General features: G+C 40.0%; 1 protein-coding gene across 1 annotated transcript; it reads right to left on the reverse strand.

The window, feature by feature from the left end:
* Positions 1-860: 860 nt before the first annotated feature.
* On the reverse strand, positions 861-18,393 carry LOC115732916. Its single transcript, XM_048279786.1, has 14 exons — positions 15,529-18,393; positions 11,505-11,734; positions 11,314-11,440; positions 10,224-10,541; positions 8,827-9,343; positions 7,797-8,512; positions 5,610-6,095; positions 4,279-4,734; positions 3,540-3,736; positions 3,246-3,342; positions 2,570-2,759; positions 2,211-2,326; positions 1,481-1,549; positions 861-989 (listed from the first exon to the last, which is right to left on the reverse strand). Exons 1-14 carry the CDS (start codon positions 18,391-18,393, stop codon positions 861-863), a joined length of 6,513 nt encoding a protein of 2,170 aa, XP_048135743.1.
* Positions 18,394-20,068: the final 1,675 nt, after the last annotated feature.

Here is a 20,068-nt window from a genome sequence, read left to right on the forward strand (position 1 = left end):
AAATTCAAACAATTCGATGGATATATTATAAGTGCTCACCACGTCAAAAGAAGGTAATGAGAAATCCAAGGATAAATTTATACTTTAGAAAGTGCTCGAGCATGAAAGAAATAATGAGTATCATCCTAGTAATCTATTTGATTGCATTATAAACACTATACAGAGGAAAAAAATCTCCAACGAGTGGACATCAACTGCCAATGCAATCATGGAATTCCTTACGCCGAGGAATTCAGTAGACATTGGATTGAAAATTTCTTTAATTGACCAACTATGAAAAGATGTAGTACAGATTGGAAATTGCTTTGCCATGCCCATCAAGATTCAATTAATTTGCCAAAATAAATTCTGAACGCTCTTCCCATGAGAAGAAACTAATAAACTTCAATTTGCGCCCACATGCGAAAACACTCGTCATAAAATCTTCAAGAATTAGACAAGACACGACAGAAAGAATCTGATGAAAGTTCACTGGAGCTTGTAAAGCCATTATCATAAAATCTTAAGCCCTATGCCTTGAATTTCAGAGTTGGCATATGTCTTCAGAGAAGTGTACTCGATGTTACTGCACTCTACAGTTCCAATGGTCGGGTTGAGCCACCAGAGACCTTAAAGCAGCACCTAATTTGAGATGTTGTTTCGAAGATGGAAGTTATATAATCGACATTAGCAATCAGCTTCCTCCGTCTCATGACTCATACCTACATGGTGACTGCTAACACTAGGATCAAGGAATGGGATCACACACTTTCCGGACCATCGCATTCTTTAAAACAAAGGTCATGCTTTTATCCGTTTTGCCAAATCGGAAGCAGAATCCAGCCTAGCAATTATGAAGTTCTGTTCTCACCGAAAGTGAGCTACAGCAATGCTTCCTCTGCGGCGTCCTGTTGCATAGCTTTGTTCACCCAAGTCTTATCAGTGGTTCTGAAGATGGATAGTCCAAACATGATATCGTCCCTTCTAATAGGCTCGAACACACGTGTCTCCTGCATTCAGAGAAGTTTCTCTCATGAATGCAGCCCAATTGGCAGATAACTTTCCATAATGTTCGTGCCTGATGAGCTTCAACGGCCATGATTTGCCTCGAAATATGAGGGCCACGGTCTGCGGCCTTTGCTTGATGTGCATCTTTTGGAATGAATTGGGAACTCTCTGCTCAAATAGAAGTTTTGGAATCTTGTCATTAAAAAGAAGAAAAAACCAGTGTTTTCTGAGGAAGACAGTATGAGGATCCTTTTCAAAGCATGTGAAGGATAGAAACAGAAACTCTTGGCACGATGCACGATTAACCTAGAGCTAAAATAGTCTAGCGATTCTATGTGATTTAAATCCAAGAGTTGTTATTGTCATGAGGATCTTACCACATAGCTTTTCTTCAGATATATTCACCTCACCACAATATGAAAGATAGGTTACTTGGGTTTGAATTTGCTGGCCGGTTCAAGAGCTCTGCACAGGCCCAGCTCTTTCAGCTTACCTGCAGCAGTCGCAAACATAACATGAGAAAAGCTTTTGTTATGTCAAACTCATCCACCAACATAGCAACCTTAAATCATTAGATATAAGTCTTTCTATTGGTCTAGCTTCTTGAGGCCTATATGAACACCAATACGATTCTCAGCACAATCAAATCCAAAATGTCCGGTTTGCTTGTCTCCATTGGCCTGACATGTACGAGATCTCCCAATACATACAAATGCCCCCACGGGAGAGCTAGAGACAGAACTACAAAGATGACTTTAACACAGCCTCTCTTAGCCTAACGATTCGCAGAGTTCCTGTATGGAATTCAAATCAAACACAATAACAACACAGTCTAGGGGATATTAGCCAGTAGATTAAGATTCATACCTCAAACTCACTGTTGATGAATGTGCATAGGAACCGCCATGAACTTCGCAAACCTGATCAGATTCCATTGCCTGACGAATCCAAGGACACTTGGGTGAACGCACCCCCAAGACTTCAAGCTAGAGAGAAGCATCACGGCAATCATCGGCACCTTCCAATTTCGGCGAGACAAATCCACAACTGCTGAGGCTTAGTTCCACGAATCACCACTCATTGGCGGATATTCTATCTCAGAGGTGCATATATCGAATGTGATTCATGGAAAATGGAGTCCCTTCAGATTTGAAGATAAAAAATTGGCCCTCCCAGAGAGAGTAATGCTCTGCGAATTCATTCCAACCCTTTGATAATCAAACCATCTCATCACATTTTTCCACTTCCGCAAGCCAAATAATTGGACTGTTCAACACTCTCAGAAGCATCCCTTTCGAGAGATTCTCACCATATTTCTCATGAACCTCTTTGGTATTCCCTGTGCGAAAAATAAAACCCATAATCTTCATAAGACTATGATACTTAATTTCAAATGCAGAATGAAGATCAACATAACAAGAATGCATAAACCAAAAAGGACATCCTGAAGCACATTCTTTTCGGTTCATTCAGATTTGGAATGTGGAATTAATGACTCTGCCAATCTGGATTATTATGAGCCTTACAAACCCAAAGTGACACTTCCAGAGTTCATCTCGATCAATGTAAATCAAGTCCTTACCAGCACTAGTGAACATGTAGACTCTGCACACAACATCATCCCTATCAATGAGAGTAAACACACAAACATCCTCCGCATGCAGACCAGCAGAAAAATGCCCCGATCGTGTCCATAGCACCTCAGCTTCACCATCCATGGCTTGTCTGATTACCTGACAGTCGCAATTTGCTTGCTTTCCAGAATACTTTTCCTAGTGAATTGAACAGGAGCAGTTTGCCCAGGTACATGGTTGAAAAAACCAATATATGGTGAATAAAGACCAAACATAGTAAGCATACACTAATGACAGAATCAAATCACACACACCGCGAATAAAAGGTGGTAGTTGCTAGTTTCATGAGTTTTAACATACAGTAAACAATGTAATGAAAAGTCATCAATCTTAGCCGGCAATCCGAAGTCAAATGTCAAAAAAATCTATGCTCTCCATGTCCTATACACACATCCACACACACAAATGAAATTGAGCCACACAGACCCCAAGCGCAGGGGGAAAAGAGCAAGGACATCGATGACTGGATTATGGATGGAATTGAAGATTTTAATTGAAGCTGTTACAATTCTCTCAAGCGCAGCTCAAAAGGAAGCCACAAAAGTTTCAATTCGTATTGGCCTTCGCAAGTGGCGTGAAGCGGCATCTCCAATATTAATCTCATCAAATAACTCCGGTACTCACCAGCTTTGAGACTTCGAACACAATATCATCTCCATCGACGAGCATGAAATACGCAGAGATCTCCCTACACAGAATTGTTTCTCTCGCAAATGCTCTCCTACGGGCAGAGAAGAAGGCCACAAGACTTCACCGGCCACAATCTGCACTCCCAGGTGCAAGGGAAAAGAACGAATTTAAAAAGGGAGCCCTAGCTGAAGAAGACGACGATTGAGGAAGGTTTTACGAAAACCAGCTTCCGACTTCAACTAATTGACGCGCAATAAGACATGAAAATGGGAACAAATTCTGGCATACCGGAGAAATGATGTGAGGAGCGTATGAAGTTGACGAAGTGAGGACTGTCTAGACTCGGCGGTGCCATATCCGGCGTCGCGCTTTCGTCTTTTCTCCAGCAACGACGACGAAGAGCAGAAACCATGCTCAGCTCGCGCGAAGAATCCTTTGCAGGGATGGAGGCGAGATCCGATGTGGTGGGTTGATGATAACGTCGCCTGACCGAAGCAAAGAAATGAAAGATGAAATTATCTCTCATCTTCATTCGACTTTTCTTGTTCCTCTCGGGGGGGTCAAAGGGAAAATGAAAATTGGGAAAGAAATCAATTTCAATTGGATCTACTTTTACCTCATTTTTTTATTGCGCATATGTATTTGTTTATGCCGACAACTTTTGTATGGCTTTATTGAGATCACCCATCCCCTCCCAATTGCGTTCCCACTGGTATCCAAACAGTGTCCCCCCATATAGATTTGGCGTGCTTAGCGTACCCTTAGAAAAGATCTTCATTTTGGGGCACTCTTCCACTGTAATAATCCACATGGATGGAAACCTCAAGACGCAACTTGTGGTGGAGGAGAAGCATTCTAGGCTTGGCATATTTTTGAGTATCAACAATTCTAGCTTCCCAAAAGAAATCACTTGTCCTTTTTCATTTTCATCTTTTGCCACTACTTCTTTCATTCTTTCACATCCTATTATAGTCATCTCCTCAAGATGCACCAAACTTGCTATCGTTGAAGTTGTTCCTAAATGTACCAATCCAGGCGAATTTTTCACCACCAACTTGGTCAAATTTTGGAAGGATGTCACGGCAGGAAACAGTATCGTCAACTCGGGACAATCCCGGACCTCAAGTGTTTCGATGCTTGGAAGAATTTTGGGCACTTGAAAGTCTTCTCTCCACACACGCTTTAGCTTGTGTAGCTTGCTCAACTTAAGTTTTCTTAAACTTTCAAGCACTGGATGTTTTCCCTCGTCAACAATCCCTCCGGCGGGGAATATATCTTCAAAAGAGCTACGGAAGATCTCCGGACTTTCCATATTCTGAAATCTCTCTATTAGGAAACTGGGAGGAAAGGTGGCCTTTTCATCTTGGAAGCATGCCAATGTTAGTGCTTTTGGCTTGCCAAAGATGTCATCGGGAAATTTCCCATTCCGTATCATCCGAATATCCTTAGCGACTAATAAAAGTCTATTTAAGTTGGGAAAGTCCTGTCAAATTGCCAACGCAACATGAGAAATAAATTCAACAAAGGTTCATCAATAAGTGAAGTGCTGTAAAACCTAAACCTAATTCACATGATTCACATGAAAGGTGCTCATCTTCCTACGATTCATTAAATCTCAAGAGCCTTGCATACAAGTCTTAAGGTTTTAAAGTCTCAAATAGAGACTGGTAACATTAAGTTGGTAGAGCGAATCTAAATTCAAGTGCCCTCTAGCTCGCCATATTCATCTTTTATTAGAAATATCTTATCTTGGTAATAAAAGTTTATCATCTTCGGAAATATTGTGATGAGGTGCACTCATAATGTTTCTAAGAAAAATATGGGTTCCACAAACTGGATAGTGTGCTCATTTGCAAACTCATAGGTAGGGGGTTTCGTGATCTCCATAGTATTATATTCTTACGTGATTATGTAGCGGACGTGAAATATAATGGGTGAATTAAAGAATTAAGTTAAAAAATCATTTTGAGTTTATTTTTCTTAGAGTTTGTAGAAAAAAAATAGAGCATAAAAGTACGATGGAAGACGTGTCAACAATGGAGAGGATCTCGTGTGAAATCCTCATTGACTTCCCCAAGGAGCACCATTAGATAAGATTAGAATACGAACATATTGTGTAGTCAGCAAAAATCTGTTATTATTTTTGTAGTTCTACGTAATGGAATATCGTATGTGTTTCCACAAATGAAAAGTATACTTGAGATACTAAAAATATCTTATGTTGTCGACAAACTAATTGGCAAGATAGATCATATTTTTTGTACTATCATAACGTGACGTGATTACGTAGAGGACATGAGATTAGTGGGTACTTTAAAGAACTAAGTAGAAACTGAGGAAAAGCAAATGAAATCATACCCTCTCAAAGGAAGAGTGCGCTTCTTGGTTTGAAAGGTCCTGTTGATCATTTCTCTGAGTCCACTCGCTCATGGATGCCGCAAAAGACAACATGTTCGGTTTATCACAGTGAGTCACTCGCAGCTCCTCCAAGAATTGCCAATTCAAAGTGGGCAAGTTAGGGCAGAAGGTCTTGAGTCGTGTCATATCATGTAACACCAAAGACATTAGTTTCGGAAAAAGAACTTGAGCAATATTGGAGTGTCGAGTGTCGTCTCCATTAGTGACTATTTCCTCGATCCTACAAGATTCCACTCGAAGCTTCCCAAGTTGGGTTAGACTTGTAGCCACCCAATACGGAAACAGATTTTCCAGGCTCTCGCAATTTTTGACCTTCACTTCCAGTAGAGAGTCAAAAGTGAGAGTTTCTTGAGGATTGTCGGGCCATATTTTGCTTAAATTGTCCATGTGAGAGAGAACCATGCACCTGAGCCGAAGAAATTGTACCTACCATATTGAGAAAAATGATACAATGAGTGTGATCATATTGAGTGATGATCTCAAAGAAGGAATTTCCAAAGTTCCCTAGCTCTCACAAATCATGAGAATGCAAGAGCTTGCTAGTGACATAAACAGGGAGGGGCTAATTGATTCTTTCATTTCAGCTACGACAAATGCATTCAGATAATCACTCGTACATTAAGCATCCCTTTAATTGTTGGAAAGTTGCAATGATGAATATTAACATGCAGTTTGTCGGATCTGTTCACACTCATCGATGTCAAAGTTGGTTGCGCTAATCTTTTCATGAGTTGAGAATTTCTTAGATTTATTTGCTTTCAAGGAATGAATGAACTTCAAGCACGGTTCAAAGCGGGTTTGACACACGTGCTTCAATTCGGTCGAGATTTGTATACATATTCTTCTTCTCTCTTCCTAATGTTGGCTCCAATGCCCCGCTGATGGGTGCAGTTCAAAAAAATTAACTTCCCATTTTCATCTCTACTAGATTTAGAAAAATCCAGAAATTATTAGCAAAAGCGAATCGGTTACATTATGTTAGTATCGTATGTGTACAGAGGTAAAAGTACCCTATACTATCATGTTTATTTGCTTGTTATAGCATGGACTTGGAAGATGATTTTATATATATATATATATATATATATATATATATATACACACACACTTTTTTATATAGATCAATGGCTGAGATCAATATGCTTGTTAAAATTCATGACCCGCATAACAACAAAGCCAACCTCTATGGAAAACTTCAAACCCCTCGCAAACGAACTTTCAAAATGGTACTTGTCTTTAAAAAAAAAAAAAACCCTGAAATTGTTGATTTCGAAATAGTACTTGTCTTAAATCTTTGCCATCCAGTGATCACGTGCGTCTCACGTGCCATTTTACTCTCTAGGGCCGGGGGAATTTCGAAATTTGCTAGGTGTGCTGCTTTTGAATTTTCCCCTCCTATTGGACCAAAAAAAAAAAAATTTTCCCCTCCTACAATCGTAAAAAAAGGTGAAGTCTGCCCCGCTAATCACGCAATGAACCCCACCAAATCCGAGAAAGAAAGCTGGAAATGGGAGACACAGCTTTTGGTCCAACCGTCCAACGCAAGAGTCGACAAAAAAGAGTTTGCGCCATCTGAATTCCAACTGCTCTTTTTCCTTCTCTGTTTAATTATTACTATTATCATCGTCATTATTATCATAATTATTCCATTTTCTCAGACATTTTTTATAATCTAATATAGTACCACTATAATTGATTTGCAACTCGAGTCCAATACTATTCAATGCGTCTTCTCGTTACATAGATTATTTCTTCAAGTTTCGTCTTTATTATTTATGGAAATTTTTGTACTGAAAGAAAATTAATTCGAAACAGGCATGGGCAACATAACGACTTGAATAAATGACCTATGTTATGATCCCAGAAAAAGCAAATTGGCTCAATTTACTAGTTCTACATTGAGAAGATTCGGATCCAACCACCGGCAAGAATTGGGTGTAAGAGGAAACCAATTTCTTATCCTTGATTGATGCCGTGTTCGGAGGATTTTTTTTTCCCAAACAAAAAACAAGAATCGGATGTTACATTGCTCTGGAAAAAAAATTGTTTCATGTGACGCATGCATTCATTTAACTAGATGATTTATCTGAAAAACAAAAGCATTGGATTCAGAAAAAGAAGACTAACCCGTGGAGTGAAAAGTGAAGGCGTGTTATGATCAATATCCATTGAAGACTGCCACATCAAACTTCTCATTTTGGGGCAGTGGGCAATCCTCAGATAATATAATTTGGGACAATCTAGCGCATGATTCTTTCCCGATAGGAAACTAGTCAAATTGGGCAACCATTTCAGTATCATCTGACCGAGCCTTGGGAACATAATCTTCTCCATTGCGCTGCCCTGCCCTTCCTTCTCTTCGATCACTCCTTCCATCTGATCACACTCCTTTATTTCCATATATTCTAAATTGGCAAGGCACCAAGCCATTGATGGAGTGAAAGCATGTCTCAAGTTGCTGCATTTATAAAGAGTCAAAGAAGATAGAGCATTGAAGCGCATCGTTCCTTGAAGATCTTTGTTCCATAGTTGCCTCAACTTTGGTAGATTGAGGAAGTTCAAATTCTCTAAGCGAGGTAGCACCCGAGTGCTTTCCACAGCCTCAAGCCCTTGAAGATTGAATATTTCTTCCAAAGATTCGCAATCGCGCACTTGCAAGATCGTCATTTTCTCTAAAACAAGCATCAATTTGGATGGCATAGCATTAATAAATGATGGACACTTATCCACCACCAGGGTTTCTAATTGCCAAGATGAATTGACAGGATTATGTTCATTGTGCCACTTTCCAACGAGCTCGGGGAACTCAAACAGCCGCACAAACTTAGCCTTAGCAACCGTAGCTCGTCAGAAAATGCATCATTAAATGTAAAATTCTAGTTAGCAAAAGCAGTTACTTTATCGGTGATAAAAAACAACCAATTGCACAGAATTTAGTAGCTGATGCATACCATTTCTTTAAACATATTTTGGATGGTCATGTTGAGGTTTTCCTTCCAAAAATACTGGTACTCTGTTGGTCTATACTGTTTCGTCATATCTACTTTTACTCTATCCAGCTTTGGGGCCTCTATTGGCCCGTCGGAGAAGAACTTCATGTTGGGACATCCATTCACAATGACGTCTTCCAAGAGAGGGAATATTAAAGCGCATCCACCTGAGCCGAAACATTTCAACTCTATCAACCCATCAAGCTCCATACATTTCGGATGATGGAAAGCCACTTCATGCCCCTCCTTACTTCCCTTGTCACTAATAACTTCCGTCAATATCCCGCAATTACTTATCCTCAATTTTGTGAGAGCCACCAAATTTTCAGCTATTGTCGGTGTAAACATACTTGATAACCCACCACAATCCGACACATTTAGAGCCTTCAAATGTTTAATTTGTCTTGAAAAGGGTAATATTATCATTTGCTCTTGACTAGGGCCTTCCGAGGCTTCCACATTGCTGCTTGGCTCTTCTAGATAAGATTCACGTACGATTAGCTCTTCCAAGTTGGTTAAACTCTCAATAAAACGACTTGTGGATGTTGTAGATTCCTTGGAGAGACGACGAAGCTCAAGAACTCTAAGCTTGCGGAAGAATTCCTCATCATGAAAATCCCCATGCCATATCTCCATCCGTTCGTATAAATCCAATTTGAACTCTTGGAGATTGGGGAATGTGCCCTGGGAGAATAATCAAATCAGAACTTAAAGCCGGCTTATTTTAAAGAGTACTCAGGTGTTATGACTTTAGTCCCGCATATCGCACACAATAACCGTATTTTAAAATGTTGGGTCTCATGTGATTCAACGGAAGAAAATGTTCCCACATCAAAAGACCCATTATCACTAATCTTTTAAATTTGACTTGTAACCATAAAACTTAAGTAACTCCTTACATCCACGTTTCTAAAGATATATCCGTTGTGAAAATAACTTCTGCATCAATTACAATCACAATTGCACAAAGTTCAGTGATTAATGTCAATAATAATGTCACACCTTTCCGTTTTTAGCTTTACATTGGTAATCTTTAATCCAAATTATACAACACACTTGTAGGATGGTAAGATCACAACACATGCCGCGTGTTTTCATCTTTGAAGCATTTAGGAGAGAGCTAAACCATAAGAATCAGCCTAAATCTTAAATAAAATGGGATCAATGAAAATGCATTTGATTCGTCTGACAATGCGATGTTTCAATGTTGAAATATTTCTATGATATCAAGGTGAGTCGTACATTTTACATCTTCGTATGTGGAGCTACTTGTATGAGATGCTTAGTTGTGGCCACAAGGATCACTTCAAATATCCACCATTGAATCAAAACAAATAATCTTGGGTCGTACCTTTTCTATCAAGAAGAGAGGTTGTTTATGACGTGGCATCTCATTCTCAATTTGGGAAGCAAGTATGTCTACTTTGTTACAGCCATCCACCCTCAAGGTCTTTAATGCTGGCCAATGGGAAGTATGTGTTCCGGTGTAGAGACACTTCAATTCCGTAAGATGCTCAAGTTGGAGGGAGGTTAATTTTGGGAAATCAAACCCGGGAACTCTTACTCCTTCATCCTTCTCGATGAGTTCCGCAATGCCACAGCCACGGATCTCCAGCTCCTCAAGTTGCGTTAGGTCTCTAACTATCGAGGCTGGAAACAGAGAGGCGAGGCTCTTGCAGGAGGAAACGCTAATAGAATGTAGACACCGGAAATTAACTTGATGGTGGAGTTCCTTATCCCATACACACTTTAGCTTATTGCATCCATCCACACAAAGCGATTTTAGCTTAGGGAAAGAATCCGCAGCAGCTTGATTGTCCCATATCATCTTGATGTTGTCCATGCCAGTGATGTCTAATGTCTCCAAGCTAGGAAATGCAACCTGCGGGTATTCGCTCGCAAAATTGTTGATTCAATAGAATTACGATTCATGAACTTCCAAGATATAAATACAAATGAGTGTCAAAATGTAAATTATGAATACACAAAATTGGTGATTCTGTCTCAATTTTAAAAGATTAAGATTATCTATCAAAGTCGACGTATTAATCTTGTGGGAGGGCCCATTTTCAAAGCCTCTTTGGCTGCATAGGCAACATTTTAGGTGAACGGCTTATATTGCTTTCAGTTTAGTCCAAGTGGACCCGCCTGTAAAGTACTCTTTTTTTTTGGCATTTTTTCCATTGAAACGTTCTTCCGCTATCCACTCGACGAGTCGGATGACTCCGCCAAAATGTATTTTATTTCTTTAACAAGAGTTTCATAAGAATGGTCTTGCAGTGCATGCGATAACTCAAAGGGGTGATTTCCAAAAGCTATTGTAAATGAGAGAAGAAGATATTGTAAATGAGAGGTTGCTGAGAGTTTTAAGGTTCTTCTAAATCTCGAAAAGCTTTTACAAATCCTGTTCTGCAATTGTATTACCCATTCATGTTTTGTGCAAAGAAATTAAAAATAAGAAATTGCAACTCATAAAACATGTCAGCAACTTTCAACACTCGTGCTTGTACACTGCTCGTTTTCTTTTAAAATTTTATAACTGAAGTAGACTTTAAAAGTAATTTAGTTAGTTTTTATTTTGGCTATGCTTTGTCTCCTGCATGTTTTAATCCTTTTGTTATATTTAATATTTTGACGTAACGTTAATGACATACCTCTCGATTGAAGAGTGCAGTGGAGCATGATTGGACGTTGTCTTGACTTCGAGCTTCTTGCGAACCCGCATTGTTTTTTTGTTGGATGAAAAGAATGTCATCATTTGTACTGCGAGGATGGATCCATCTACAGGAAAATCTTCAATGATGAAAAGAATAAATCAATCTTACACTTTTTGTGAGAGAAGCACGTCAATCTTCCCAAATCATTTAAGCATAAATCGCTTAGCATCGGGAATGCAAGATTTTTCGATGCTTCCATTCCCAACCCTTCTTCCTCCATAACGATCGCTTCCATCTTGCAATTCCTTATGCTTAGTTTTCTCAGTTTTATGAGAGATTTAACCATGGAAGGGAAGAACATAAACCTGAGGTTACCCAAGTCACTGATTTCTAATGTCTCCAATCTCGAAAAGTCAACCTGCGGTATTCACTCACGGAATAAGAGATTAAACATAATTATGAACTTAGCGACTTCCAAGATGTAAATATAGGTGAGTACCGAGGGGAGGGGTGGGGGGGGAATTATTGAGTTCCACAAGAAGGGAAAAAGAAAGAATTAAAAAAAAAAAAAGAGCGGAGCAAGAAAATCAAGATAATAATATCGTTTCTAGTTTCCAGTCGTTCCTTTGGTAAAGAACTTGCAATGCAGAGCTTAATTCGATTAGTGAGCCAGTTGTATTCCATCCGTAGAATAAAGGAAGGAAACCCAACGAAATATGCAATGCTCGGCCAGTGTGAGTAATGAGAAGTACTAGTTAGTAGTTCAATTATCATTGAAACCAAGCTCTCTCCGTGGAAGCTCAAAGCGTGGAAAGAAGATTAGTAGTACTCAGACATACGAGCGTGTAAGGCCCACAAGAGGAAACAATCATATTGCAGGAGCCATGGGCCCCACCGATTTAAAGAGGACATCAAATGTCAAAAGTCTGTTCAAGAACATCTATCCATACTACTCGCGTGATAAACAAAAACTAATTTACAATACAAAATGCAATTAGATGACCCCAAAAGAGAACTAATGAACTTGACCATCAATTTTCCAGTGACAACGAAAACTAGTCACCCATAAAGCAAAAGGAAAATAAAGCTTTCAAGGTAAATTACTTCATGTAAGGTAAGCTCATATAATCCATCTGAATTAATCTTCCTCGTTGTCATAATTTCTTTAAGGATGAGTCTACATACGCAGCCTACATGTCTGATACCATAAGATTTTAGGTGAAAAGACCGAATTGTCCCTGCTCTACAATGGAAAGCTTTATTTTCTATGTTTTTCCAAAGGATCATTGCTAAAACTCTAGAAAATCCTTCACCCATCCATCGCTCCCATCCATACAACAAGTTTTTGACATTTTTTTGTGTTTTGTTCGTTTGGACTATTGTCATCCCCAACAAGCATGTGGGACCCACGACTAAAATTCCCATGACTCTTTGCTGACGGGGAGCAGGCTTAGATTCCTTCTGCTGGTGCACCTAGGCCAAGGGAGAGTAAAGCTTCCTTCGACCAGGACATTAAAGGTAATAAATTCCAACTCGCATATGTCAGCAACTCTGAATACTTATGCTTGTGTGCTACTGATTTTCTTGTGAGATATTTCAATCAAAGTAAAGATTGCAAGTAAATTTAATTAGTTCTAAGTTTGGCAATACTTTAGCTTCTGGTTAATCACTCACCTCTCGATTGAAGAGGACACTAGAGCATGATTGGACGCCGTCCCGACTCCGACCTTCTTGTGAATCTGTCATCGATTTTTCATTGGATGAAAAGAATTGTCAACATTTGTATTCCAAGGATGAATCCATCTATGCAAAGATCTTCGATGATGAAAACAAAGCATAAAATCTTACATTTTTCGCGAGAGAAGCACGTGAGACTTTTCGGGCATTCTAAGCGTAAATCAATTAACATCCGGAATGCCAAAATTTCTGATATTTCCACTCCCGATCCTTCTTCCCCCATAATAATCACCTCCATCTTCTCGCAATTCCTTACACTTAGCTCTCTCGGTTGTGCAAAAGATTTAACCATGGAATGGGAAAACATAAACCCGAGATTGTCCAAGAGAAAGATATCTAATGTCTTCAAATTTGGAAAGGTCACCTGTGGAATTCGTTCATGAAATTGGTGATTTAGTTGAATCTCGGATTCATAAACTGCCAAGATGTAAATATAGAGTGCCAAGGGCGAGGGGAGTTATTAAGTCGTAAATAAAAGGAGAAAAAATCTCAGTATCAATACCGTTTCTAATTTCCCAGAGCATTTCATAGAACAACAATAACTTTTCTAAAGTATTCTAAGTCATCTTTGAAAGCGAGCCACAACCGGGAAGGAGAAGAGTCGGTACCCACTACTCAGACACGCTACCTTGTGGGATCCTCAACTAAAATGAGTGATTTCTTTTTGCTGGTGCAATTAAGAGAGAGTGAAGCTTCCTTCGATCAGGAAAAAAAAAAGTGAGATCTCCTAAGTGCAAATGAAGTCAAGTGCGCGAATTGTAAGTGCAAATGTAGTAAATTAAGAGAGAGTAAAGCTTCCTCCGAACTCTTGAACTGTACTGCCCGCTTTCCTCTCATTTGTTTTTTCAATTGCTTTCAATGTGTGTGTATATATATCTGTGCAGGTACCATTTCTGGAGAAATTAAAAGTAAGAAATTTGCAACTCATACTAGTTGCAAATTCTCAACACTTAATTCTTTTTTCAATTATTTTAAGAAAAGTACATGCTACTCATTCTCTTTTCAATTATTTTAATCAAAGTACACTTTGCAAGCAATTTAGTTAGTTTTTATTTTGATTATGCTTTGTCCCAGGTATATTTGATCACCTACCTCTTGACTGAAGAGTGCAGAGCAGCGTGATTTGACGTGGTCCGGACTTTGAGTTTCTCGTGAACCTGTCATTGATTTTTCATTGGACGAAAAGAATGTCATCATCTGTATTGCAAAGATGAATATATCTACAAGAAGATCTACAATGATGAAAGAATAAATCAATCTTACACTTGCTGTTAGCGAAACACGTAAGACTTTCCAAATGATATAAGCTTAAATTGGTCAACATCGGGAATGATAGAGTTTCTGATATTTCCACCCCCAATCCTTCTTCTTCCATGATGATCGCCTCCATCTTCTCGCAACCATTTACCCTTAGTGTTCTCAGTTTTGCAAGAGATTTAACCATGGATGGGGAAAACATAAACTCGGGATTGCCCAAGCCATAGACATATAATGTCTCTAAACTTGGAAAGGCAACCTGCGGAATTCGTTCATGAAATTGGTGATTTAGTTAAATCTTGAATTCACGAACTTCCAAGATGTAAATATAGATGAGTACCAAGGGGTGAGGGGAATTATTGAGTTGCACAAAAAGCAAAAAAAAAAAAAAAAGAATAAAATGAGCAAACGGTCTAAGAAAATCAACGAAATGTGCAATGCTTGCCCAGGGTCTAAGTAGAAGTACTAGTACTCAGAGCGTGTAGGGCCCACAAATTGTATTTCCATCATTCTTCACCGACAAAGAAACAATCATATTGCATGAGTCTTGGGCTCCACCGATTTAAACAGGATATCAAATGCCAAAAGTCCGTACAAGTACATCTATCCATACTGTATGCGTGCATGAACATGCACGAAATTCTGTATTCGTACAATTATGGGGCTATGCAATGACTAAGTGCTTATTTAAGCACAATACACAAAAAAAAAAAAAATTGTGCATCAATTAGGTTAGTGTAGTTGCTTTTAGTTGAAAACCCGGTCCTCCTTCCCATTCTTCGTATTGGTTTTTAAGAGTCACCTACATTTTACATTTTGGGGATAATAACAAAGTTTAGTAAATAAATTCAATAGAATCCATTTCGAAAGAGTATAAATAACGTTACTTATGAAATTACGTTAATGCCAAAAACATTCCCTTCAATTATGTTCTATGAAACCCTATTAATATTGATATGCTTGCGGAATGAAAATTTAAAATAGCTCGGAACCTATCACAAATAAATTTTACATGGATTTCATTCGATTAGTTGGATTTCTACTCAATTTGGAGAAATGGAAGATTTTGCCTTATCTAATCACAGGGAAGGCAGGAATGGACAAGGTAATTATGAAGAAAATAAATTGAAAATAACAAAACGAATAAGCATCACAATATGCGTTACATAAAGAAGGAAAAATTAATAAATAATTAATACTCTTTTAATGGAAAGTTACCTGTTGTCCGTTGAAGAATGCAATTTGAGTGCCCACTTGGTTGTCCGATGTACTCCTCGAAGGCGACGACCCAGCGGAGAAAAAATTAGTGATATTTGGCAGTTGAAGCAATTCCAATACACGCAACTTAGGCAGCTCAAGTTTACTACGATCATCATCAGCTTCTACAATCCCCCGCATTAACTCGCAATCGACAACTTTGATCTCTTCTAAATGTGGAAGTTGTCTCACCACCGAACGAGGAAATAGGACTTCCATCTTGTCGCAACCTTCAACTCGTACTACTTTTAACGTACTGAAGGACTCGATGGAGATATGGTTGTGGTATATCTTCTCCAAGTTGATTAGATTCTCGAGAAGTAACGTCTCCAAAGCGGGAAGGGAAGGGCACTCGAGGATGTAACGGACGGAGGGACTATTCTTGACCTGTAGATGCTTTAATTCTGGAAAACCTTTTCGAGATAACGCACAAATACTTTGCTCGCTTCCATCCAACCTGCTCAAAAGCAGATCGTTAGTTTTGTCTAAGATACTTTTTATGCACACTTTTTGAAGAACGTCTCTGAATGGACCCAACTCGAGCTCCAATGTCCTCGATCCATTGCAACCGTTCCACCAGCGCCGCCACTCTTCACCTATTCGGATTTCATACTTGGTTAATTTCTCGACGTATAGATCGTCTGGGAGCACCCTCGGATCGGGAATGGACACATGCAGAGTGCATAGTTTCTTCATGTGATTCAATTCACTCAGACTTGCATTAGTTGGTTGAGTTTGCTCCCCTGCACTCCAATGATGAAAGCTTTGCTTCAAGTACAACTCCTCTAAGTTGGTCAAGCTTTGAAGCACACCCGGTTCAATTATCTCAAGATTTGAACAACGGCTCAAGTCTAACGACCTGAGCTTTACTAGTTGCCCAATTTCTTTCGGTAATCGCTGGATTTCGGAGTCCACAATGCTGAAAATCTCTAACCCTTTTAGATTGCCAAGAATGGCCACATCCTCAAATGAACAATTCTGAAAACACAGGGTGTGTACGTTTGCCAACAATTGAAATGGCGAAGGAGAGCGAGTGAGACCTACTCGTGCAAGATTTAAGACCATGAGATTCCTCATAGAGTTGAAGTATGAATCTGGGATGTGAAGAGAAGCGTCGTTTGTGGACATCAAAAGGATGCGCAATTCGGGGCAATTTAATTCTGGCGGAAGCTCCTTCATGTTGGAAAAGCACATCGCCTCACAGCTTTCGAGCTCGTCCTCCGGCAACTGCGTTATTGACTTAACTTTATCGTCCAACACGATAAGAGGGTGGTGATCTCTCGAAGAGGCCAAGGCAACAAACTCGCGAACTAAGTCATGTATCTTGAAATCACCAACATCTTCGCTGTCTAACAAAAGGGCAGAGGCCTGAAGAGCGCGGATATGTGAGCGCAACCTATCTCCAGCTTCTTCCATGCTTCTAACTCCTCGAAATAACCCCAAACCGAAGCCGTACCTCACCAAGTTTTCAAGAGAGGGCTTGGAGACACTGTAAACAACGCAGAGTCGTAATAATGACTTTGCCTCCCCTTCTAATCCATCATAACTCCATTGCAGCATATGATCTATCAAACCATTGATTTCTCTATGGTTAAACTTCTCGATTTTTTTCAAAGTGTCCTTCCATTCATATAAAGCAGCGCATTTAAGAAGTTTCCCCATTGCAACAATGAGGAAAGGCACGCCTGCACATCTGTGGAGTGCTACTTCCACCCAGGGCTTGAACTCGTTATCCCGAACTTTGTCTCCCACCGTTCTCTCAAACAAAGCTCTTGCCTCTTCCTTCTCCAGCTCACCAAGGAGGAACTCCCTGTCGCAGCCCATTTCCCTTTGCAAAAGATGTTGATGTCTCGACGTCAACAACAACTTGCATCCTATGGCTTTGTTGTCATGGCCGCAAGGAATGCCGACTGATTTCAAGTCCAGCTTCTCCCAAAGGTTGTCCAGTATTATGAGGACCTTCTTTTTGTTACTCTCCTCTTCTTTCAACCTCCTGTGCAGAAGTTCCGCTCGCCCGGGGATAGTCTCTTTGTTCTTTATGTCGGTAAGGTCGAAGGCGTCCGCAATCTCTCCCTGAATGGTCTTGATGTCTGGATTTTTCGACACGTCAGCCTTAGCGACCCTATCAAACGACCTCTCTTCGATTAGTATCCTTTTGACATCCTCCAAAAGGGTGGACTTGCCCACCCCGCCCATCCCGTAAACCCCGACCACGCTCTTGCTGTTATCAGCAAGAGCGTCCATGATGTTCCGTATCATCGAAAATCTGGATTCGAAGACGTCATGGTCCCTAAGCTTAACGGACATCGAGGCAGATAAAATGGAGGCCGCTGCAGTGGTCGGCTGGACGACATCTTTGCCTTCTCTCCTGGCCGGAGTCGGAGCAGGAGCAGTACCGACGAGGCAGATGTCGTCCACTCCCCTGAATCTGATGCTTTCTTGAGCGAGATCCCGAATGACTTTGATCTCGGCCTCGGCCTCCGTGCTGAACTTATAGTGACAATAGGGGTTGGGAAGTCTCCCGTAGCAGCAACTCTTGCTATCCTCGAAAGCCTCCCACCGGTTCCGCGCGTCCTCCGAGGCCTTGTCGGCCCTTTTCTTCCACTCCGTGAAGACTTCATTGAGATTCCGAAGATTGTTTCTGGCCGCTTGTGCCAAAGCTTCGACCCTTCGAGCCTCGTTCTCCAGTTTCCCGACTTCCTCCTTAAGACTGTCGAAGAAGCTCTTGGAGGACATGGCGTATACCACCGGATCCTTGAGCAAATTATATGCCCCCTTCAAGAGTTGCCATACAGATACAGTAGGAAGGCCACACTCGATCGACATTTCTCTTTGATTTTTTTTTATTTATTTACTTTCCGAGAAACAAAGAGCGAGAAAACAGAGAGACCGAGAGAGAATGATGGAAAACAGAGCGAAACAGAGCAAGAGCGATGGGAGAAGGCCAAGAGACTTGAGTGTAGATGAGGATGAAGAAAGGGGAGGAAGAAAGAAACAGAGAATTGAGTGCAAATGAGGAGAAGAGCGGAACAGAGCAAGAACGGTAGGAGACGAAGAAGGACGGGAGTTTCAGTTCAAATGAGGATGAAGGAAAGGGAGCAAGAACGAAACAGAGATTTGAGTGCAAATGAGGAGAACAGCGAAACAGAGCAAGAGGGATGGGAGACGAAGAAGGCCAGGAGATTTGTGTGCAGATGAGGATGAAGGAAGGGGAGCGACGAAGACAAATCTACTTAAGCGAGAAAAGAAAGGCCTGTAATCTAACCTTAGTTAAGGTCTTAACTAAACATCAGTTAATTACTTAGGTTGCCGCTTGCTAGAAGAAGACTACAACTCGAAACCGCCCCTCCCTCCCCACGAACAAACCCCACCACCACCCCCCCACAAAAAAAAAAAGGAAAGGAATGTTAGTTTTAATAATGTGCACTTTTTTCATCAGTGTAATTCCAACAAATGTCAATCAGCTGAATCGAATAATGATTAACCAAAATAAAAGCCAAAATCAGATATTCAGGATATATTAATTTGGAATAAAAGCGCATTTGGGGCAATTGTAATGGTCTAATCAATGAAGGTAGGTATGGTTAAACTCGAATTCTCAACAATTAAAATTCAATAGAACATTGTATTAAAGAAAGTCGAATAGCTCAAACGGTAACATCAATTGACAATTTCGTTTGAGTTTTCTTCTTAGAAAGAAAGAGTGAGTCTAGCACCAATGGACTCAACAATTCAAACTCGGATGTGTGTCAGACAAATTCATCTTCTTTGGCATAGACTTATGGGAACATGATGGTACATCAAACAGAGATTGTGCCGGCATTGACCTCAAAGTTGAAGTAATTTGCAGACTAAGCACATCATGCACGAATCAATAGGGCTACATGTGTAATACGATTTGACAAAACAAAAGGTGTAACATGATATACTTAAGTGATCGATTAATTGCCATAACTTTTTAAAAGTGTTTTATCTCAAGTGCTATGTCATGTTCAATTTTTCAGTACTTGGAATGAATGTTTAAAAAAAAAACATTATACTTAAGTGATTAAGTGGAAGACATGACAATCAAGTCAACATTTTAATTTGTAAACACCGGTCAATGGACATGGAATGGATCATTTTATAGGAAAGAGTCAAACCACGAGGAAGGAAGAGGAGATGGGCGGGGCTCCTAAACCTAACCTTAGTTTAACCTTAACGAAACACCAGTCAATTTCTTGGGCATAGAAAATTGATGATTTTCTTCATTATTGTTCTTTTATTGGACTAGCCACCACCATCAATGTCCATGTCTCCATCATTTCCTCCACAGCTAATGGATAAACATTGATGAATTATCCATCATTTCATCTTTTACCATGGAAAATGGTTCTTTCGTCCTTTTTCCATTGCTAGTATACAAGTCCTAATCCATCCACTCAGCTTGTCCTCCACCATTAATGGACAAACATTGATTAGTTACTAGTCCTAAGCCCGCTCCTTGCGCGGGTCAACGAGA

Source organism: Rhodamnia argentea, chromosome 5, assembly GCF_020921035.1.
Source record: "Rhodamnia argentea isolate NSW1041297 chromosome 5, ASM2092103v1, whole genome shotgun sequence".
Taxonomy (NCBI): Eukaryota; Viridiplantae; Streptophyta; class Magnoliopsida; order Myrtales; family Myrtaceae; genus Rhodamnia; species Rhodamnia argentea.

Coding starts and splice junctions, on each gene's coding strand:
- LOC115732916 (XM_048279786.1), bottom strand. CDS start 18,393: ATGTCGATCGAGTGTGGCCTTCCTACTGTATCTGTATGGCAACTCTTG. Junction 11,735..15,528: donor CATTCTTCAACGGACAACAG/GTAACTTTCCAT, acceptor TGAATACCGCAG/GTTGACTTTTCGAGATTGGA. Junction 2,327..2,569: donor CTACATGTTCACTAGTGCTG/GTAAGGACTTGA, acceptor TTTTTCGCACAG/GGAATACCAAAGAGGTTCAT.